General features: G+C 43.6%; 2 protein-coding genes across 5 annotated transcripts in view; one reads left to right on the forward strand and one right to left on the reverse strand.

Moving 5' to 3' along the window:
- The first annotated feature begins 12,926 nt into the window (after window positions 1-12,926).
- ECRG4 (ECRG4 augurin precursor) lies at window positions 12,927-17,090 on the forward strand. Of its 2 annotated transcripts, none has more exons than XM_005031045.6 (4): window positions 12,927-13,139; window positions 13,590-13,637; window positions 14,589-14,746; window positions 16,688-17,090. In XM_005031045.6, the coding sequence occupies exons 1-4, from the start codon at window positions 13,049-13,051 to the stop codon at window positions 16,847-16,849; spliced, it is 459 nt and encodes a 152-aa protein (XP_005031102.1). In that variant the 5' UTR covers window positions 12,927-13,048; the 3' UTR covers window positions 16,850-17,090. The 2 variants fall into 2 exon arrangements, with proteins under 2 accessions (XP_005031102.1, XP_021135251.1); XM_021279576.4 differs by lacking the exon at window positions 12,927-13,139 and adding an exon at window positions 13,189-13,341.
- A 4,654-nt stretch (window positions 17,091-21,744) lies between these two features.
- Window positions 21,745-23,270, reverse strand: part of UXS1 (UDP-glucuronate decarboxylase 1) — a 63,912-nt gene continuing 62,386 nt past the window's right edge. For all 3 annotated transcript variants that reach the window (XM_027445224.3, XM_027445229.3, XM_038173266.2), the window contains one exon: window positions 21,745-22,572. In XM_027445224.3, coding sequence (XP_027301025.1) covers window positions 22,441-22,572 — 132 coding nt within the window. In that variant the 3' untranslated portion in view covers window positions 21,745-22,440. The remainder of the gene's footprint in view (window positions 22,573-23,270) is intronic.

Below are 23,270 nucleotides of genomic sequence, written 5' to 3' on the forward strand. Positions count from 1 at the left end.
GAAACTCTGTGCATAAGATAAAACACAGTTCTGCTGCTGCAGCCTTGGAGTCCACCTCATATAAACCAAGAGCATGAGCCACAGAGCCACAGAATGAGTGAGGCTGGAAAAAACCTTCAAGATCACCAAGTCCAACCACCAACCTGACCAACAGCGTCCCACCACTAAGCTACATCCCTTAGTGCCACGTCCTCACGTCTTTATACGATGGAGCCCTCCATAACCAAGCCTGCCTAGCCCTGCAGGCCGTTTCTTTTCCCTCTGCCCTCCTGCTCGCCCTCACCATGCAGCTCCTCCACGCAGACCCTGGATGGCGAGGCTCAGCTCTGCAGCCCTGTGATACACCAGCCTCCAACACCTGCAAGGAATTAAGGGAGGCCGAAATACTCCTGGGAGCCCATGGCGCATCGCGCAGCCTCCACAAAAGACCGAATTCCTTTCGCATGAGAACACGGGTACATCTGCTTGCGATCATCCTTCTCCAGCCAGCCGGCCTGCTGAAGCAGAAATGTGATTCTCCACACTTCGGTCGATGTTTGCAGCCGAGAGGTTGGGATTTGGGAGGAGCAGAATAAGCCTGCATTTCACCCGCGGCTTCCCGAGCATCCTGCCCGCCCTGCTGCTCACCGTCCTGGGCGCCTCTTGCCCTACTTTCAGGAGTTGAGAAATGATTAAATAAAGAGAAACTTGTTCTGTGGCAGAAAAAAATAAAAGGTCTGTTTTTCTGGCCAGGCACTTGGGATGGAGACAGGAAGAATATTATTTTAAAGGTAAAATGATAAAATATTTGTTTGCTGAAGGAATGGCACGAATGTCAAAAACATATCTTTAGATATTACCGTACAAAAAGTTATTCGAGGACTGTACAATTCTGCCCTGACAACAGCTGTGGGGTGTCATGAAGAAATGTTTTAGCCTTCAGTTGTCTGCAGACTCATACAGGGTGTTTTCCTTGCCATAAGAAGGCTCTTTGTCAGTGTGCGCATGCACGTGTGTGTGTGCATGGGTGTGTGAATGCACGCTCTGTAGCCAAGGAAATGGCTAAAAATAATGCAAGTAAAGGGCAGTGAGTAGACACAGAGGAATACCATCAGAGTCTCTGGTGATGCTACTGTTTATTTCTTAATATTTTCTCCATTTCAGCTGACCAACGAGGAAACAACTCGAATTCCCTACTGTAATGAAAGCTCCATATTCCATCCCACTCCAGGCTGTAGCACAGATGCACCATGGTTTAGGTACTTCTATAGATCTGTCAGATTAGATTTAAAGGTTTGCCTTGCATGCTGCTACACAAAAGGACCAAAAAAAAAAAAGTAATTTATAAGTGCAATTAAGAATGTCATGCCTAGGGAATAAAGGGAAGGTATTTTTAACAAAAGAAAGCTCAACTGTTGAGTAGCTCAGCTTTAAAATGATAGAATCATAGAACTATTTAGGTTGTAAAAGACCTCTAAGATCAGGTGGTCCAACCTTTTACCTAGCATTGCCTGGTCCTCCATTAAACCATGTCACTAGGCACTACATCTGCACATTCCTTGAAGTCCTCCAGGGATGGTGACTCAACCACTTCCCTGGCAGCCTGTTCCAATGCACCACAAACCTATCAGTGAAGAAATATTTCCTAATACCCAACCCAGAACTCCCCTGGTGCTTCTTAAGGCCATTTCCCCTCATCTTATCACTTGGGAGAAGAGGCCGATCCCCACCTCCCTACAACCTCCTTTCAGGTGGTTGTAGAGTGCAATAAGGTCTCCCCTGAGCCTCCTTTTTTTCCAGTCTAAACAACTCCAGCTCCCCCAACCACTCCTCATAAGGCTTGTTCTCTAGACCTTTCACCAGCTTTATATCCCTTCTCTGGACATGCTCCAGCACCTCGATGTCCCTTTTGTACTGAGGGGCGCAAAACTGAGCACAGTATTTAAGATGTAGTCTCACCAGATCTGAGTACAGAGGGACAATCACTTCCCTAGTCCTGCTGGCCACACTATTCCTGACACAGCTGTATGGGAGAATGCTGTGGTGGGCATGGTCTTGGCTCTCCACGACTTCATGCCCAATGCTCACCAGGCTCTTAGCCCTGTGCTTGCTAAGGGACAGAGCCTGCTCTTCCACCCTGCCCTTACACAACTTTCAGAGCTCTATCTCTCCGAGAGAAATACTGCTGTGAAACCCATCAGAAAGTGATTCTGATAAAGAGGAAGATCCTGGTCTCCTTTCACAGCTCTGCTAGCTGTAGTCACTGAAACACAGATAATCAGGTATTTAAAATTTCAACACATTTGAAAAAAATTGGAAGTCTTTTTGTAGCAGTTTCTGGTGGGGGAATACCCACATACACACAGCTCTATGGCTGGCCTCTAACACCTTGTACTTTAGCCATGACTTAGCTGAAGGGAAGATGAGGTGCAAGAATATAAGGGAGAGCACGTTCCTGCAGTCTGGCAGGAAAGCTTTACATATGGGGAAGGTGTTATTCCTAATTCCCTCTTCAGGAGCCTGTCACTGCAAATATCTGTTTTGTGCGGCACTTGTTCAGCTCTCCAACTTGACTTCCTTATAAGAACCATCCCCAGTCAGTGGGGATGGTGGTGGACAGGCACCATTTAAAAAAAGGTGCAATGCACGTACTTATTCACTGGTATGCATATTTAAACATTGCCATTTATCCACATGCACTCACAAACACACAGGCAGAACTTTTACCCACCAGCAGAACAAACTATGTTAGTGCATGAAGATCCAAAGGGAAACATCTGTCGTTAAAAAAACATTAGGAAGAAACATTTATTTAGCACAGGCTGAAATGCAGAAATGTTTTCATGCTGTGTTTGGCTTCACTTACTGCAGGCAAGATGTAATGATGTACAGAAGGGTTGTCTGAAAGAAACTGTGGGATCTAATGTTTTCTGGGGCTTCTCCCTATTGTCTGTTCCTAAACGTTCATTCAGATGTTGCAGACCACTGGCACTCTGTAATAAATCCATTCTGGTCCTATTTAGAGATCTCATACTTTTATTTTAATACGGCTTCGTGCCTTGTGAATGCTAATGCCAGTCTTCTTGACCGACCTCTTCCTAATGATGATAGATAGAGATGAGGACCTCTCCTGTGACAGACACAGATGGGATTCCTTTAGCTGTGTCAATAGCCTCTGAAAGCATTGATCACACAGTGTGGAACTGCCTGTGGAAGTGATCAGTTAACAGAGCGTGGATTTTCAGTCACAGGAAGGAACAGCCCTCATGTCAGTGCATCTCCATGTCAGACAGCCAGAGTGATGCTTGAATCTCAGTGTAACAATGGGAAAACTCACCTCCATTTTTCTCTTCTTATTAAAGGCTGTTCTTGTAGAGGCTCTTCTAACCACTTGCCATGCAGTGTTCATCCTCAGCAGGCGGCACAAGCACAAGTGTTTTACTTCTGGGAATAAATGTGCTTTGTCAAGACCTTATGCAATTGTGTCTTACTCCTGCCTCTCGGTCTTCATGATCTGCTATGCCCTTTTCCTTGCTCTGCTGCTTACCTACAGGCCCTCAGTTCCGTGTAGCCCTGTAATCAGCCATTTGTCCTTTTCCAGATAATGCCTGAAGCCACTGCTGTGCAATCGATGGGAAAATAGTAACAGCTAGGTGGAAGAAAAGTTGGTTTCGGCTGACATTTCTGTGTAAATTTGGAACAAAGAGTTTCTATAGGTGATTTGTAAATGTACAGAGTCTTGGCTACCACCTGGCTTTTCCTTCCTTTCACATCAGAGAGAGGTGCATTGATTTTAAGGCTGGAAGACATAAATCTGGTCTGACCACCTGCATAATTCAGATCCTCTGACATCCCTGTATAAACACGTCTTTCAGGATCATGAAGAGCACTTCTGACAGAGATTGTCTTTTAGAAAGAAAAATAATCTCCCATTGATTAAGACCTACCTACTCCAACACTATCCCTCTTAATTTCTTCCTGTGTTGTCCAAGAAAAACGCCTTATACTTTCCACATGCTTGTTAATCCTCATCTGATATTTTTTAAGCTGAAGTTAGAATCCAAAGCTATTAAACAGCCACTTAAATTGTATCTTCTTCTCCGTCTGCACATACCTCACCAGTGCACAGAATTCTAATATCAGTGAAAAAAAAAATATCTGACACATTTCATAACTGTCATTGTTCTTGTCACAAACTAATCCTTAGATAATTTTAGATAATTTATTCCTAAAGCTGTTCACATATTCTGGGAAGGGAAAAGACAGATATATTTTCCCATATAATGCTATGAAGAGAATATGCTAGACCTTTGAATAATATTTCTATTTTGTATTTATATATATATATATATATACATATATATATATATATATATATGAGAGTTTAGTCCTCTGTATGTGACAGCCTACTTTTAAATGAAAATACATGACATTTCAATGGAAACCAGAGATAAATATGGGAGAAAAAAACTCTGACGAAACATGAGGAGATTAAATTTGTCCATAACGAATCCAAAATGTAAGTGTTCTGTTGGCCTTTACTTTTCTTCTCTTTTTGCCTAGTCTAGAGCTGTCTGTGCTCTTACAGGTAAATTAATCTGTGCCTTGGGCAGCAAGGACTTTCCATGGCTAGAGGAGGCTGATTGATTGTCTCAGATATTGAGACTGTGGGTTTGATGGGAACTGCACAGCAAAGCTGACAGTAGTGGAGATTTGTGGATTTTGTCTTCTTTACTAAAATGTATACCTTACAACAAACACTTTTTTTTTTTTTTTTTTTCAGTTAAAAAGAAAAGACATCTCCCTGTTATGTATTTCTCTTCTTCCTCTCCAAAAGTTTCAGTATGATTTGTCTTAAGCACAAATAATAAGGCAAGAAAGATTTCTGCTATGGAAAATTTTTCCATATTTTTTTAATTTAGTGGCTTTGTAATGATTCAGTGATTTGTTTATATTGTGTTGTGGTTTTCTTTTTTATTTTCTAAAGTGTAGAAGAATTTCTCATGAAAGGTCTAACCCAAACCACACAATAAAAATTTCATGTAAAATTGTCAAGGATAAAATGTTGACCTTATTAAAACCAAGGGCATTTAAATCAGAAGGACCTGGATTCTTTTCCAGGTGCCTAGAATTTTCTCAGCAGAGTGTCAGGCAGGGAAAACCGTGCTCCCACATTGGGTGCTTCTCACCTCAAAGGATGAACCGCCTGTGTACCCCTGTTTTTCTTGTCACTGAGAAAAGACATTGAGCATCCTATCTTCCTGTCTCCTATAAACATGTGATTACCAGCAACAAGTTGCATTGCATCTAACTTGCTGTCACTGCTTCTGCATTAATCAGTAGCAAAAATAAAATTTTAACTGACCATCTTTGAGAAGATGTTCCCATCCCAGTTACAACTTGAATGAAAATAATCTGGGACTAAATGACCTTCAATGTTCCCTCCATCCCAAGCCTTTCTATGATGCCATGAATCTCATCCTACTGCACAGCCTCTCCGGCACCAGTGTACAAATATCCTGCTCAAGTTTTCCCTAGCTTCCAGGAAATTCCAATGTGTGTTAGAGCTTTCAAAGCCTCCAAAGTAGTAATTACCAGGTGCAAGGACCTTTCTGTTGCCACCATTAGATGGTAACATTATCTAATAGAAAGACAGTATTTGTATTCCGAGGAAGGTATGGGGCTTTAGAGGCTGGGTATTGCTGAAAAATGAAGCAACTCTCATTTGTCTAGGAAGGGTGTTACAGATATGCAGTGCAGGATGTGCAACAAAAAGATATGTTTAAGGAGGAAGATGTTTTCTAAGAAACTATTATTGCAGTTTCATGGAAAAGGCGGTTTTTATTGAGGGGGAATAAGGAAGTGAAAGGGAACACAAAGGTTTATAGTAGCAGATCTGAAGAAAGGAGGAACCAAATATTTTGGTCTTGGTTTTGGTAGCTATAAGCTATTGAATTACTCACCCCAGAATTCCCATTTCTGAAGCAGATTAGCTTTCTGGTTAAACTGTATTTAATCTGGTCCAAAGTTGAATGATCAAGCCCCAAATTGGTTTGTTTCCCAAGGGGGCATTTTTGGTCAAGAAGGAACAACATGTTGATGATAGATGGTAGCTCTTCAGTGCAGCAGCCATCCCTGAGGGCAATAGCTCCAACACATAAGAGCAATTATGTCCGTGCTTAGAGGAGCTAGCAGGGACTTTATAGGTTTGTCTACACGAACAAATGTGGGCAGGTTCTTCTGCCTGGGTGAATGAGAGCCAGCTTTAGTCCAGAAGGTGTGCGGCCCTATTAGCACACATTCATTCACCCAGTGCAACCTCAGGAGAACAAAGAGCCGGGGGTGAAGTGCGTGCCTTCACATGGCAACTACATTTCTGTACAACAGCATTTCACAAGACGCAGGCATAGCAGCAGCAGACTGGAATTTAATCGCTCTGAGATGAATGGGATGCCACATTGCTCTTATGATTCAAATTGAATATCTGCGTGGCTATTTGCAGGACAAGCACTTAAATGGTCACAACAGGCAAAAATGCCCCCTCAAATGCTCATAGTCGGTGGCGGCGCAGCATTGCACTGCCAGCTTGGTTAAGATTGCCTTTGAAGCCGCTGGCATCCAAGCGTGGCTTGCTGCAGCAGGATTTCATGCTGGAAGATTAAAGATGCCATGATCTCTTACTCAGCAGCAGCACGCAAGGAGTACAAAAGGTGCACTCTCCTGGAAACAAACTGAACTGTAAATCAGAAATGTAATCCAGCTTCAAACGGGCAGAGGCACAGCCTCCATCACAGGGAGGGCTTGGGCAGGGCGCTGGTGGAACTGGAAAGCACAGACACAAAGCAGAGCTGGTGAAAGTGGTTGCACAGCAAATCAAGGGGGGCATCGGGTCACACCTGATAACATCAGAAAGACAAGAGCAGCTTCCACTCTGATAACCTCGGAGTTGTACTCAGAGCTGAGATGCTCCAGCTGCTGTTAAGGCTCCCAAAGCCTCGTGCTCAAACCCAGGGGACAGAAACCACCTGTTCTCAGTGTCGGGTGACTTTGCCTTATTTCTGCTCTTTAGGCAGAAATTTTCCATGCCAGGCTCCTGCCTCAGTCAGGCCTCTCCACACTGTCTGGCTGCTGTCTGCCTATGGAGGAGGCCTGACCCTCGACTGTTCCTCAGGGTGGGGTGGACATCATACACTGCCCCAGCAAGATGGAGAAGTTCGGTTTGACCAGTTTCATCCCATTCTCTCCTCTGGACATACCAAGGAGAGTATACTGACTTCTGGACAGCCTGAGGACAGGCTGAGCAAAAGTAAACCTGAGCACAGCCCTGCTGGTTTAGCAAACACCAAATTGGATCCAACAAGTAGCAGAGACAGTGCTAGTAAGAGAGAGGAGAGCCAAATAACATGGTAGGAGAAAGGGGGAAAAATATCTTGGTGGTAGCAAGCCACCACATGGACTTCAGCTCTTAAGGATAGGGCAGCTGCCTGGAGAACACAACCCAGCCTCCATCCATCCTCCAGTTTGTGCCAGCTTCATCATAACATGCTTAACTGCGTGCTGGAAAGGCTGACTCCTCGTATTCTGTTTTTTGGAGGGGGAAGGACACATGTGCTGCTCTGCAAAGAGTTGTAGGGGGGCCAGTAGCAAGTGGAGGAAGGCTCCTTCATCATGAGGAACCTGCCCCAGGGGCCTGAAGGTGCCTGGAGCACATTCTGCTGCTTCCCCTGATCTAGATGTTGCTGATGTGATGGTGCTGTGCCCCCAGACCAGCTTTCTGGTGAAGCACAAAGGAGGAAATAATGATCTCATGATGAGAATTTGGTTGGGGGCCTGGGAGGACAGGGAGACCATGGCAGGTGGGACAGAGCAGCTGTGTGGGGAATGGTTTGGTCACCATGAACAGTGAACTGGCAGCAAATCACAGCACAACATCAAATAGCTGTTTTATTATATATATATATATTATTATTATATGAGTACCACCCACCCCATGAGTAGGTCCAGAGTTTTGGGGAAAGAGCAGAAGGGTGTACAAACCATTAAGACAGCAATATAGTATGGGAAGGGGATGCTAAAGGCAAACTGCTAAAATTAAGACATCTAATACTTCGCATTTACTAATCTTTGAGGATTTGCAGTGTCTCTTCTTTTAACAGTGTACGCACATTCTGGATGGGTATAATAAAAGAAGGGAATGAATATAAGTCAAAAATAGCTCAGAAATATGAGTTCAGAAAAAAAAAAAAAAAAGTTCTAAAGCATTAAGAGAAGAGCCCTTGGAGACAGCAGTAAAAGAAAGAATGATTTGAAAGAGATCAGTCTGTGGTAAAAAGACACATTATATGTACTACAGTCTCTCTCCTTTCCTGTTAGACCCAACTTGCAGACTTGCTATATGCTTGCAAAAATGTACTGGAGGCATTGGAAGAGAAAAAGGAGAATGATTTCTTAGGGAGAACATTTTTTGTATCTCTCTATTGTGTGTCACCTAACGAAAGGAGGCAGTTGTGGCCAGATAACATTGCTGAACTAACCTGCTTCTCACTGTGCTCATCATGAGAGCAATAATGTTAATTCTATAGTGAGGGCAGCAAATTACTGTCAGTAAAGGGGGAAAGACAAACAGACTGACAGACAACCTCATATCTGACAGAGTCAGTCAGAAGGTGCAGAAAGTACCAGCAGTAGCCAAGGTTGGGGAGGATGGGGGGGAGGAATGAAATACTTTATTTTAATCTATTTTCTATAGAAAATATAAAGGTTAATGTTTATTAATAACATTGATCAAAGTACTGCTGCTACCAAGCAAGTTGCAATAGATCAAATGCTCTTGTTCCTATCAATCACAGACCACGCATCAAGGCCAACAAAACTCGTAGCCAGTGAAAAATAAAATTTCCCTAAAGCAAAAGGGTTTGTCCTGGGACTTGGGGCTGGCTCTGTCACTGTTGGGAAGACCCTGGAGCAGGAAACGATTTAGTGTGAACCTCAAAATATTTTGGGAGTAACTGGATGATGACTTAAATGTTCTTCCTTCTGTTTGGCAGAAAAACACGACTCCTGTGGTTTTCTTGGAACAGGCTCCAGAAACAATTTGGAGTGCCAAGTGCCTCCATCCTAAGGCTAGCTACCGGGGCAAGATGGTTGGGATGTTTTGTAAAAAACTCATTAACAGGAAACAACAATTTTCTCAGTGTTGGAAAACTTCGGCTCTGCCATGTTCTCAATCCAACGGGTCTTGTCAGTGGACCATCAAAATTTTCGTGGTGCTTCTCTGCATGAGAAGAAGTGTTGCCTCCTGCAGTCCTTGGCCAGTGTCCACCCTGTCTATTTACCTACTTAGTTATGCTGAAGCCAGGTCTCACCCTTTTATCATGTCTCATTATATTTGTTGTTTTTCCTCCTTGAAAATCTAGGACTCAGGAGTCCTTTGATTATAAAAGAATACACTATATTTAAAAATGTAACTGTGTTGAAAATCTGGAAAACTTGAAGCCTAATAAAGGAAAAAGGAAGGAAACCAAGATCAACCTTTTCACATTTTTTTTTGTGCATTGTATTTCTGGATATCCTTGAATGGCGATACTGATGATCTCTCGTACATTTTAATGAATATAACGAGTTCTATCAACAGCTGCTGTGATGAGATACAAAAGCAGGGGTGTCTCTCTGTTATTCATGAATCTGTCTATACTTAATTTTAGTACAAATGTACAATAATAATAAAGGAATGTAGATGCTTTAAAACCCAATGATGCTTCATGACAGAGATATGTCCATGTCACGTTAGGTAGAAACCACTGGGTATAAAAACATTAAGCATAAATGTAGAGGTCACACAGATGAAACAAGGTCACTCAGACCGGTAGCAGACTTGCAGTGAGCTGCAGAACCATTATAAAAATAAACAGAAAAAAATCAGATGGGATCTTATTTGCTTACCTCCCAAAAAGGTACACGGTGTGCCACAGGCTCTGAAGAGAAGGCAAGCTGGCAGGAGGCAATTGGCAGGAGTTCCTCAGACTCCAAACCATAAGCTGGGCTGAAGAAAAGGGTAATTTAAAGAGAGCAGTGCTGTTGTTAATGAAGAGAACCCTGAAGAACATTGCACTGTCAAGGCAGCATGCAGGGTGATTGCGTTTTTAAATGGCAAATACCAGAAAGGGGCACCACAGGTGTATCAATAAACATGAGTACTCATCTGAAGGTACACAATTCCAGTAATGTTGCAGTAGTCACAAGCTCAGCAGAAAAGTGTGTCTTACTGCAACGCCAAGACAACAATGTGTTAGTCCTTAAAACAACCGGGGAGAGAAATAAAGATTGCTACTGGAAAAAATAGTGGTCACCTTTCAGCACTGGCTTTGAAAAGAAACTGTGTTATATTTTTAACAACTTTTTTTTTTTTTTTTTTTTTTAATGTTGAAAACTTCTATCCCCTGAACTGAGAAAGTGACTTTTTCTGGAAAGATGCAGCATTCAGTTTAACCTTGAGCATTATATTCTCCTGTCAATCATTTCTTCCACCAATGGAGCAATGATTTTCTACAATACCCTTGTACTCAAGTCAATGCATTCTCTGAGTTTCACAAGATAGCATTTCATCTGGGCAGTTTCTTGAGCCATGGTGATATATCCAGTGCACTGATGAGATTCACTGCGTTGTATTCCCTTGCTCCGGATGCACCAAGTACCTGAAACTCTGCAGAGAATCAGCTTACACGCAAGATTTGTTGTGAACTGACCAGCTGGACAAAATAGTGGTTTGCCATTATCAAATATAGCAGCGGGATGTAAATGATTGTGAGTTATTGCCCAGTTTTTATAAATTATCTACTTCATGTGTATTTCATGCAGCCCTGCATACGTACTCTGCTTGTTGTGCTCCTAGCTATTTTCTGCAGCCAGCTTTCCAAGAAAAGCCAAACGGTTTTAGTAAAGAGACCATCAAAGTTAAGCTACTGAAAGAGCACATTGATGCTGAAGAACAGGCGCTTGCTGCAACATGGCCTTACACGCTGAGAGCACTGAGGCTCAAAACGTGGAGCAATAGGGAAGAAACATTCAAAGGCAGTGATAAAATGGACAATAATTTTGGTTCTCAGCTGCACAGGAGGTGGCCCAGGGGACCTGGCTCCTGTGTCAGCACCTCAGTCACTGGGATCGCTGCTCGGAGGAAAAGCTTTAGCCCTGCTCTTCTTGCTCGCCCTCTCCTTTAAAACCTCCTGTATTCCTCCCTGTACCCTGGCACAGCTTCAGCAGGCAGTGAGAAGACCGTGAGCATCTCCTGAGAGCTGTGGGTCTCTGCTGCAAGTCAAGAGAGAGGTTTCTGTCCGGGGCAGACAAGGATTTCACCGCGGTTAATCTGGCGTGTTTTGGACGTTTGTAGAGGAAGATGCTGAGAGAAGCTGAATTCACTGAGGGGAACTTAAGCCTGAAATGGGAAAATGCACAGTAAGCTTAGGAGCCATTACAGATCTGGTCCTGCTGAGCAGGGACTTCTGGTTAGTGAGTTTGGATTTTGGACCCCCAGTTCTTATTACACGCTAAACCTGTCTATCTGAAGAAAAATAAACCCGAATGGTTTTTAAAGCAGCTCAGTTTAAATGAACTGCAGTCTTCCATGGACCTGGGAGGAGGAAGGAAAGGAGGACAGGAGAGGACAGAAAGCAGAAAAAAAAAACTTAACCTTTGGTTAATTCTCATTTATTTTCCCACCAAGACAAGCTCTCAGTTTCATCCAGTGTTACAGGCAAAGGACAAACTGACTTAATACGTAGAGAAATATTAAATGACATGTTACGGCCATTTTTTTTTCATTTCCGCTGTAACAAAAAACCTGTATGAATAGCTGAGCAGTCTTTGTCTGCTAATACTGGATTACATGTAACCACAAAAATAAATGCGGCTGGAAACTGGCAAGCTGTGCAAAGCTAAACAGAAGAGTGCATGCCTTGTGCTACTGAAACACAGTTAACTACATGTTCAAGCACAAAAGACACAAAATCACGTAAGCCCTCAATTACGGCTAGCAGCTGCTCGCACAGGCTGGAACAGAGCCTGCTGCACACAGAGCAGGCAGCTCGGTATGGGTGAGGGGGGACTTGTAGTACGGCTGGGGAAGGATGTCCTAAGTGTTGCAACGAGAGTAGCTTTGCTTGACAATTCATTGTTTTTAAATTAACCTTCCCTTCCCTTCCCTTCCCTTCCCTTCCCTTCCCTTCCCTTCCCTTCCCTTCCCTTCCCTTCCCTTCCCTTCCCTTCCCTTCCCTTCCCTTCCCTTCCCTTCCCTTCCCTTCCCTTCCCTTCCCTTCCCTTCCCTTCCCTTCCCTTCCCTTCCCTTCCCTTCCCTTCCCTTCCTTCCCCTCTTTCTTCCCTCTCTTTCTCTCTTTCTCTTGCTCTTTCTCTTTATTTCTCTCTCTCCTTCTCTCTCTTTCTCTCTGTTCCTTTTCTTTTTCTCTCTTCTCTTCTCTTCTCTTCTCTTCTCTTCTCTTCTCTTCTCTTCTCTTCTCTTCTCTTCTCTTCTCTTCTCTTCTCTTCTCTTCTCTTCTCTTCTCTTCTCTTCTCTTCTCTTCTCTTCTCTTCTCTTCTCTTCTCTTCTCTTCTCTTCTCTTCTCTTCTCTTCTCTTCTCTTCTCTTCTCTTCTCTTCTCTTCTCTTCTCTTCTCTTCTCTTCTCTTCTCTTCTCTTCTCTTTCCTCCTTCTTTCTTTTTCTTTGTCCTTTCTTTTTCTTTTTCTTTTTCTTTTTCTTTTTCTTTTTCTTTTTCTTTTTCTTTTTCTTTTTCTTTTTCTTTTTCTTTTTTTTCTTTTTCTTTTTTTTTTCTTTTTCCTTTTCTTTTTCTTTATTTGTTTTCCTTTATATCTTTTTCCTTTTTTTTTTTCTTTCCATTTATTATTTTTTCCCCTTTTCCTTTTCCTCCTCAGCCGGCGGCGGGGCCCCGTGCTGGGGCGTGGGCGTGGGCGCGGCGTGTGCGGGGCGCTGCCTCCCCTCGCTGCCTCCCCCCCTCTCCCCGCTCTCCCCTCGCTCGGCTCCGTCTCGTCCCGGCCCGGCGGGGACTCCTCTCTCCGCTATGCCTCCGCCGTGTCCCCGCGGGGCCCTGCCCGGGGCCTTCCTCCTCTTCCTCCTCCTCCTCCTCCTCCCGCTGCTCTGCGCGGCCCCCGGTGAGTGAGCGCAGCCCCCCCAGCTTCGTGCGGGACGAGCATCTCCCACCAGCGCCTCGCTTTTGGGGCTCATTGAGGGTTTTGGGGCTGGCCATGGGGACACGCTCGGTGACAGTTCCCCAGGCTGATCGTCCCAGCCCAGGTGCTGTCACTGCTGGAGACCTTCTGCTGGAAAAGGCAAACTTTGTGGCAGGCGGACGAGGTATTGGGGCTCCCTCCCCAAAACTGCTGGGGAAAGGGTGTCGGAGGGTTGGAGGCTTCCCCGTAGCTCGCGTTGCACCAAGGCACGTAAATGGGAGCACTGGTGGAAACTTTCTCCAGCCTTTCCCTCGGTGGAGGGGAGTTACAGCATCTCTCTGTGTGCTCGCTGAGATCCGACTGTTTTGTTGTTGTTATTTCATTGCTAAATAGAGTGGGTAGCTGAAACGTGTTTTATTTTTGCTTCTCCAGACGTTTCGAGAGGAAATAAGCTTAAACTGATGCTTCAAAAACGAGAAGGTAAAGAGACAGCAAATTGCTTTCCCTCTCGTATTTATTATTTTTTTCCCCTCTGATTCAGCTGTCATCAATCACAGCTCTAAAAGTGTCCTCACTGCTCTAAGAGAGCAGGCAGAGGAGTGCTGTATGAGCACCTAGCCCAAAGCTGGCTGTGCACAAGTGTGTGTGATGTGACTCCTGCGAGCACAGCGCCAGCTCTGTGGTGTCTGTGCCCACAGGTCCCTGCGGGTCCTGCTGCTGTCCCCTTGGGACACCTTCCCTAGGTGTAGGTCCTTGTGTGTTATCTGTGAATAAGTGACCGCTTGCAGCAGCAGCCATTCCTGCACTCCGGCATCTTTTGGCTTTTCTTCTGTCTCCCAGTGAAGACCAGGGGGAAGATGTTCCTCCTACCTCTATGCACGCTCCTGGTTTCTCGGGAAGCCCACCCAGCCATCACATGGCACCGTGCCACTTTGATGAGAGCATCATCACTGTGCTTAGCAGGGGAGGGGCTGTCCAGCCCTCACCAATGCACATTTTGGATATACTTGCACTCCTCCAGCAGCAGCAAACCCCTTATTTGTGAGCCTGGCATGCTGAGAGCATTCCCCCACGTCCCCTGAGCTATGCGTTTCTCCAGCTGCTTCTGGCTCTGTAACTTCACCTCCTGTCTTCCTTCCCTCTCCTGTGGCTGCAGCACACAGAGGCCAGTCTCCTGTTCTCTGTTTGGGTTATGGAGTTAAATTCCACCCTTAACATGTCTTCGGGCTCAGAATAGCTGTTACAAAGTCCAAGAGAATAGGAATAGCTGTGAAACCGTACTGTATCGCCAGTCCCTGTTTTTATTACCGCTACATACTCCGCACTGCCAAGGACGGAGGTAATGAGCACAACGAAATGTTTACAGTGGGGTACATTTCAGGCTGATTACAAATTTTCCTGGCGTGTCTTTTGGGGGGGAATTAATTCCAGCCCCCGCCGCCGCGAAGCCTGAGGTGTCGGTGAAAGAGAAGGCGGCCAAGGAGTTCCTGAGCAGCCTGAGACGCCACAAGCGGCAGCTGTGGGACCGCAGCCAGCCCGATGTGCAGCAGTGGTACCAGCAGTTCCTCTACCTGGGCTTCGACGAGGCGGTGAGTGAGGCAACCCAGAAACGTCAGGCACCCCAGAAATGTCAGGGCTCGGGGTGAGCTGTTCCAGGGGCTGCCCTGCTCCTGGTCACGAGTTGGATGCTGAGATTTTGTTCATCTGGTTTAAATAGCAAACGTTGCACAGAAATACAAGCTCGGTATTTGTTAGAGACTTCCACGTAGTTTTATTAACAGACAAAACAGTGTTAAAATCCTGGCAGGAATTCTTGCCTTCTACCGAACTTAAGCTTAACAGGTTACAGACAAAGTTTGCCTCGAGAAATAGACGGCCAGACGGGGTAATCAATTGTGTCTCAGGAAATGAGTTTGGCAGGCTCGACTCAATCAATTTGCTTCTAAACACGCTGAGAAAGCCACACCAGGCTGGTCCTGGGTGGCATTCTTCAATGAAATTGCACCACCGTCACCTACCTCGCATGGCTCCCGGCCCCTGCCAGCACTGGCAGCTGTGCCTTGACTCTAAATGCGAAAGGAAACCTGCCTGGCAATGTGCTCCCTTCAAATGATAAGGATAGATTTCCCTACAACAGTTAATTTGTATAAACACTGGAGTGGAAGCAAGAGTTCCCAGCTGATATGCACGCTGCACAAAGCCCCGCTCAACAGACACTGAAAGAGAGTGGAAAACGTGCATTTACTTGCAGTCCCATGTGTGGAGTAATTTGTGCATAAATAAGAGGTAAAAATAGATATAGACTTTGAATTCCTGGCTTCTGTCAGCTGCATGAATGTGTTTAATGAGACTGCACGGGCACAGGCAAGCTGAAGTACATTTTAGACCTTTGTGTTACGTGGATTGCTTAGAAGATGGATGCACTCATTTTCAAAGCTGGAACAATTAAAAACAATCCTTTGCTTGGACTGCAGTAATGAAGGCTACGTTTCTTTGTTGCTCCTGGACATTATGCAGATACAAGTTACTTTTTAGCAGCATGGCCATACCCCTGACACAATAGGAAAAATAACAAACACAGCATTGTGAATCCCCAACTAGAGACTGGGTGCAAATCCCAAGAGGTTAAGTAGCAAGGACAAGCCACGCAGATAAGATGTATTCCTCGCTGCACGTTGCTGTGTGCATTGATGAAAATGAAACGAGGCCTGTTGTGGGACACAATGAATCCACTTAGGAGCTTTTCTGGAGTATTAAGACACAGTTTTAACAATGAAATAACTGTTTGTTCCAGCCTTGCTTTAGCAAGGACTTAGGCCATACTTACCCATTGTGTATTTTGCAAAACTTTTTTTTTCAAATCTTGGCCAAAAATATTTCCAAAGAGTCATTCATATGGAAAGGCTTTGGCTTGGCAAGTATTTGATATCCTTGCATACTGTTTTTCCACTGCTGTCGTGTACAGAATTGAACTGCCTACTGCCTATAGCTGTATGTTTGATTAAAAATGGAACATGAAAAATAAAATGAGACATCAGAGCCAAAAAGTGAAGGGTTCTCTCACTCATTTTGCAATTGGAGGCCTTGTAACTAAAGACATAGGGGAGCAGAAAAATACATTTTCACATTTTTAAGTGCAAAACATTGAAGTGTTTCTATAGTCTGCTGTTGAAAAGGTAGCAGAAATATTAATGGTGCTCAGCGTGTGTTCCACTGGAAGATGATCTCAGTTTAAGCACTGCATAGAGGGCAGGGCTGTGGGGTGGTGGGTCCCAGGTGGGGCTGGTCAGGACATCAGGACCACATCAGGGTCTGGATATGTCCCACAGAGAAAGTTGGTGCAGTCATAAAACCTCTTGGATGTAGGGATTTAGTTTTGTCAAATATGTGAAAGATCTGAATTTCTGGAGGAACAAAAGAAAAAAGGAATCTGTCATCTTTTTGTTTCCTTTTATTCTCTTCATTGTAAAGTTTTATTCTTGGACAACAAGTATTTATATTTATTTCTTTATTATTTATTTTTCTGGCAGAAATTTGAAGATGACATGTCCTACTGGACGAGCTTAGGGCGCGGTGGCAATGAGTACTACGGTGGGTACTACCAGCACCACTACGATGAGGATTCACCAATTGGCCCGCGGAACCCCCACACCTTCAGGCATGGGGCAGGCGTCAACTACGATGATTACTGATGCCATTTCTCCTCCCTCAGCTGGTATCTATAGGGCTGTGATGGGCAAGCTGGGTCTAAGTGGCCCTGCTTCCCCTGCTGTTTGTGTAGAACAGCAAGAGTAAAGGAGCTGCCAGATTTTGAAAAGAGAAATACGACTTTTTAAAACTATTGTTACTTAGTAGTACACTATATATAAAGTGTTATAGAAATAAAGCTTTTGGTTTTTTTTGATAAAATAAACAAATTTCCATTATTTAGTAGAGCTGAGTAGAGTGAGTTTCATTGACCCGTATTACTAGAGATTAATTTTTAAAAGGCTTTTTCATTTGCTTTCCTACACCCAATTGTAAAATTACATTATGTCATCTATCTTGGCATATAGAGAATATAATATATGCCAATACGTATCAGATGTGCTTGCTGATTCACATTTGTGTGAACAAATACATCCAATTATTCCTGGGGGAAAAGAAAAAAGAAATCCTCTCAAATGAAAGCTGCCATGTTGCCTCCTCTGATATTTCCATACCTACTGCACACAGCCTTACAAACTTGTGTGGTATGGCACCCTTACAGCTCCTGGCAAGGAGAAAGATGTTCACAAAAGCTAATTACAGCATAGTGAAGCTTGCTTTCCTCCAAAGCTTGTGCAAGGAAAGGATTCTCCAGGACAAGGGCTCCAAGGAGGAACCCGGCTTCAGCCCTAGCCTAACGTGCTCCAGAAACTCCACATTCCCCTGGATCTTGGAAGACTTAGCAGACTCCTGGCCAGTTTAATCGGTTTGAACTGGTTTGTTTCCTAGGGTAGAAGACCCTTTACTCCCAATAGGGAACAATCCTGTTCTGAGCCAAGCACTCCTTCGCCCAGTTGGAAAACACCTATTCCTGGAAGAACGCTTCCACTTTGTGTCCTATCAAAAAAGTGCAAAGGAGTTGGCAAAGTTTGAACCCTGCTGATGATTTCCATCATTTCCCAGAATTTAAAACAACTGGGAATTCAGACCTGCCGAGTAAGAAGAATTAAAGAAAGTGCTGTAAATAAATACCATCCCTCCCTAGGCCTTTGCAAGCCGTGTCAATTCCTGCAGGCTGACTCAGTCCAGCAGCTTTCCGTGTCTTGAATGCTCCCAGTAGAGTCAGCAAGATCTGCATTCTCTAGACAAAAAATAAAATAATCCTTTCCATTACATTGTGCCCATACTGGGCAGGCTGGAGCGGGCTGAACCATGTCCCTAAGCGCATCTTCCAGAGTAGCTGGGCTTTAGTTGACTTCTTAGAAATGGTGCACAGTTTTTACTTAACATTTTTTTTTTTTTCCCCAAGCAAAAGCTCTGAGGGGAGGACACTCTCCTTCTTGCAGAGAGGTCCACCTGATGTAAAGTCCCAGTGATGCAAAAGTGCATACAATAAAATAAACAGCAAAGCAGGTGTGAGCCATCACAAGTTTAGGCAAAAGGAAGAAAAATATTAATAACAATTTGTCAACAATGCATGGAGTGCTTCACAGTTAAGCACATTAGTAAAGTTAATTGTTTCCTTTGAACATTTCTGTCCCCAAACCCAGACAAAAGTCTCCACCCTCTCCCAGCTTTCCTATTCCACTGCGCAGACAGCACAGGGCATTTCATGGCACCATCCCCAGCCATCCCAGCACTGACATCGCATCACTTCACTGGGACAGAAGAGAAAAAAAAAAAGTGAGGAAAAAAATATGAAATTTGCTATTATGGGTAGGTAAGTAAGAGAAGAAAAGGGACTGTGAAGAGGAGCAGGGAACCAGAGTTTGATTTTTGCAAGAAATATGAATTGTTATTTCAGAAAAACCTCCCTGTTGATGCAGCATCACATTCGGGAGCCCCCTGCCATACAGAAGGAGCTCTGCTTAGGTCCAGAGCTTTTGCTGCCGTTCGTTGTAACTCTAGGGAGTCAGAGCTGCCAATAAGAACTTTGACATGCGAGATTTTTTCACAAACATGGCATAAAAACAGGGTCTCGAGGCCACTAAAGGGATTCAGGTGGAGACAGGGAAATCTTGGTCACCCTGGCGCACGTGAGCAGTGTCTGCATGCCAAGTCCTATCGCAGTCCCGATCTTTTCCATGCCATACTCTTCTCCTACCACTTGTGATCCCAGCACTGGGAAATATTTAGAACAAAGCCACTATGGATTTGTGCTGGCTGCATTTCCACTGATTTCAGGGGCAGGATGTATGGATGTTAGGAACCAGCAGTGCTGAGTACACGCTTCCCTTACTGGTAACAAAGCATCCTTTTTCTGTGGACAAGTCTTCTCTGATCAGCCTCTAACAACCTACAGGGACTTCTTGGCCTCAAGTAGCATTAAACTTAATACTAATGAAGGCCTGGGGAGCAGCTCAATCCATCAGACTAATCAAAGCCCTGTTTTGCCCTCTTTAGCCTGTTCTCTAAGGGTAAAAAAATGTATGCAATTGCATTTGTGTCTTCCCTCCTCCCCTGCTTAAACTCTGAAAGACAATCCCAAACGTATTCAACAAAAGTGAACTTTAAAAAATATATGTTTCTAAAAATTTATGGGAAAAAAAAGGGTAACAAAGACATATGTAGATGACCAGAGGTGAGTTCAATGGTTGCTAAACCAGAATCTTAGAGGAGCTGCAAACACCTCAGACACAAAAAAGGAGTTAGATGACTCTTCCCAGAGCAGAAAATCCAACCTAAAGACGTGAAGCTTCTCTAGACTGTATGTTCACAGAACTACTTACTTAAAACAACCATCTGCAAGGCTCTCTGTAGCTGTTTGTGGACCAATAATGTGGTTTACAGAGCTTCTGAGCAGCCCTGTGTGTACAAATAGGTGTAGTCCATGAGGGAAAAAAAGTCCTACTGTGGACCTCACACTGTGATAACTTCCAGGCAGCAAGGGTGGTCCTCCCGGTGAGATTCAAGGAGCCCATGACCCTGGATGCCTTACACACCTCTCCTTCTGTAAAACTGACCTCACTTGCCAGCACCGAGCTATCCAGTTCACCACACACCTCTGCTAGCGCTGCATGTTCCCTACTGAGCCAGGAGGACTCGCACTTAATGCCAGCGAACTGTCCTCTTGTGCAGCTCACTGTGACTAAATAGGAACCACGTAACACAGGTCATGTTAGTTTAACGTTGCCTGCTTGCCTGGGTGCCAGCAGGAAATCCCAACTCCCAAATTTCCTATTAAAAAAAAAAAAAAAAGCAACACATTGTGCTTGGGCATTGAGATGAGAGCATGGCTTGGCTTACTGCTGTACTCCATTGTCCTCTGTCAAAAGTGGCTCTGCTCAAGTGGCAGCAGCTGTTTCGTACCTGTGGTTCCCTGCACACCCGACGCCTTCCTCCTCCTCGGATGTGTAGCACCAGGTGGGGACAGAGAGCACCAACACGCAAACCTACACGGCTTTCTTGAAGTCTCAGACCAAACAAAACTTGAAATTATCTTAGATTTTCAGTGTTCAGCACCAGCGGACTCTGTTTTAACACCCATGACTCATGCTTTTCAAACTGTCTAGAAAGCCAGCTTCAAACACAAAGGGCAACACCACCTCGGCTGCTGTTTCTAGAAGACAGCATACAGAAAGAATATGGGAACTGAACCAGGAACCACTGCAACAAAAGCTAGAAACGGCACAAGAAAAGTGACAGATCAATACAGCCTGTCACTCAGTCCCAGCGGGAGGCGTACCACATACTGACAAATGGGTTGTATCAGCACCAGGCATTTGCCCTCTGACCAATTTGCCCCTTCTGTGAGGGAGGTCAGGCTGTGAAGTAAAGAGCTTTTAAATTCAGATCTGTAGCATCCAAACATTCAGACTTCCTGAGGGATTTTTTTGAAAATGCACATTTTATGCCAGTCTCCAGATGCATGTTTGTTCCAGTGCAGTTTACTTATTTCACACTAAAGCCATTGAATAAAATGAAAAGCAGTCCTGGAAATAGCAGCTGGTACCCAACAGTTCCTGTTTCTTGCTCAGTGGCTGCTCTAAATGCTGGATGCAGGGTTGCAACTTTTGTGCACCACCTCTTCATAGATGCTTTGGCATCCAACAGAGCAATTTGAATGAGAAGTAGATATGAGGAGAAAGAATACCTTTGCCCCAAATTGTTTGTGGAGTCCTGGGGACCTTTGTCAGACAGCCTGGGCGACCCTCCAAGCCTTGCAAGCACCAGGAGGTTCAGACAGCTTTGGTGGATGGCATGCTCAGACGGGGGGACCTAACTACCACACTGCCCCCCCAGAGCCCTCCCTGGGTCCGGGCACCAGGTCAGCCCAGCAGGTAGCTCCCACCTTGACCATCAGTCGGCAGACCTCAAAAACGTAAAGGAGCTGTTCCTCAAAAGCTAACGAAACATCAAGCTTTAACGAGATAAAGTCAAGTCACTTTGCTTGATGAGATTTAGGATTTTCGATTTTGAGTGGCGCTAAGCCAAAATACCTTTTAAAAGCCCTCTGCCAGTTCTTCCTTCTAGGTATTCAGTCTTTGGTGTGTTGCGCTGCAGAACTGGACAATTTAATTATAGTTTATTTCTTTAGGATGACAGGCATAGTTATTGAAGTTGTAAGCATTTACTGGCAATTCAATAAATGCTTAAAATAGAAACATTTCCTCAATTAGGGAGGGTGAAGTTAGCAGCCATGGCTTGAAGAAAATCTTATACTACTGCATCACTATCAACTGCCTGAATTGAAATAAATCAGGATGTTTTTTTCCTATCCATTTCAACATCCCACATCCCCTCCTGTGTAGCTATTAAGAGATGAGCAATGCAAGACAAAATGCTATTAACCTTGAGCCAATTATTTGCAATTATTTATGTTACTTCCTAATTAATTACACATCTGTGTATATATTGTGTATGCCAGAGATGTGGCCACAGTGAAACACAAACTAGTAAATAGAAGTTTCAATATTTTATTAAAATAGCATATTCAACCACTGTAACCAATAATACATTAACTTTATTCCCAGAGTACGCACAACACAGTAGTGATTCAAAATATCCTTATCCATGGTAATCAATGAAAATATCTCAAATTCAAGTGTACAACTAAAACTAAACCTTTGAAAAAATCTCTCATTTAAAGAATACATAAAGCTCTCATACAGAATTCTCTTAAACTCCTCTATACTAGGCGTCAGTGTCTCTCATCTGACAATACCACTAGCTTTTTTCTTATGCATAGTAACATCTCATATTTTATAGTACCCATTTTATAAATAAATTGGTATTTTCCATCCCGTTTGTGTTTATCTTCAGCTTCACAAAGAAACCAGTAAATAAAACTGTCAAGGACAGTCACAACAAAATGATCTCACAGCAAGATATAAAACTTGAAGATACTAAAAGATGTTTCTACTCTATTTTACATAAAAAGACAGATTTAAAAAGTGCAAGGCAAGATTTGCAGGGGAAGGGGAATATTTGTTTGTTATTTTTAGGCACATCCACTTCTTTAAAGCAAGCTTCAGAATGAAATTCCAGTTTGTTCTTCATGATACCTGTTTCAAAGTCTCTTTCAAAAAAAAAAAAAGAAAAGAAAATTACATCCGTCAAATGTCAAGCAGGGCATTTCCTGTTCAACCAACAGTCTTCAATTATGTCTTGTTCTTCCTTTTTTCATCCTTGCAGGTTTTGGTTTGGGAATATACTGATTGTTCGCCTGATATTCAAGTTCTTTACGGAAGTAATGAATTGCTTTATTCAAACCTTCTTCCAATGGGACCTGTTCCCAAAAAATGAGAGAATCATTATTACTCTGAGTTCACAACAGCACCTTCTTTAATACAGCTATTCAAGACCACTAGAGAGTCCTTTAAATCTTTGCCAATATAAGTATTAACAGCACCACATACTGGTTATATCTCTGCACTGCTAATGCATGTTAGCTTTCAAACATTAGATGTATTTTCTAATGTTGTAAGGCAAAAAAACTAACAAACTTAAATCATATCAGACAGTTATGTATTGACAGATTTACAAAATTTGAGCATTATACATTAAAAAAGAGAAGTACACAGAAACCTAAGTCCTTTCTGTTTTTAATAATTAAGGACCACCTTTTGCAGAATCTCACAGAATGGTATACACCCTAGAAAGGCATAAAGGTGGTAGGATTTGTTGTTTGCATCCATATAAAGAAAGAAGGGATACAAATTAGCATCCAGTGTCATTTGACATCCTTAAATCCCATTAAAATAATTATATTTTTTGTATTCTATGCCTGTATTTAAACACTGTGCTCTGTAGACCAGAACAACAGAAATATTATCCACTTTTCTCGGGAGTCATATGCTCTGACATGCTTGCTGATACCATCTTCGATACAGGAGGATAGAAAAGCAGCACAAAAACTATGTGCCTGAAACTCAATGTACCAATACTGTGCTGCTACTTCAGAGTCAATGTTGGTACTCACGGCAC

Source organism: Anas platyrhynchos, chromosome 1 (genome assembly GCF_047663525.1).
Source record: "Anas platyrhynchos isolate ZD024472 breed Pekin duck chromosome 1, IASCAAS_PekinDuck_T2T, whole genome shotgun sequence".
Lineage (NCBI taxonomy): Eukaryota > Metazoa > Chordata > Aves > Anseriformes > Anatidae > Anas > Anas platyrhynchos.

Excerpts from the sequence above, each read along its gene's own strand:
- ECRG4 (XM_021279576.4), top strand. The coding sequence starts at position 13,233 with ATGGGGACACGCTCGGTGACAGTTCCCCAGGCTGATCGTCCCAGCCCA. Across the intron at positions 13,342-13,589 it reads CTTTGTGGCAGGCGGACGAG|ACGTTTCGAGAGGAAATAAG; the intron begins GTATTGGGGCTC and ends TTGCTTCTCCAG. Across the intron at positions 13,638-14,588 it reads GATGCTTCAAAAACGAGAAG|CCCCCGCCGCCGCGAAGCCT; the intron begins GTAAAGAGACAG and ends AATTAATTCCAG.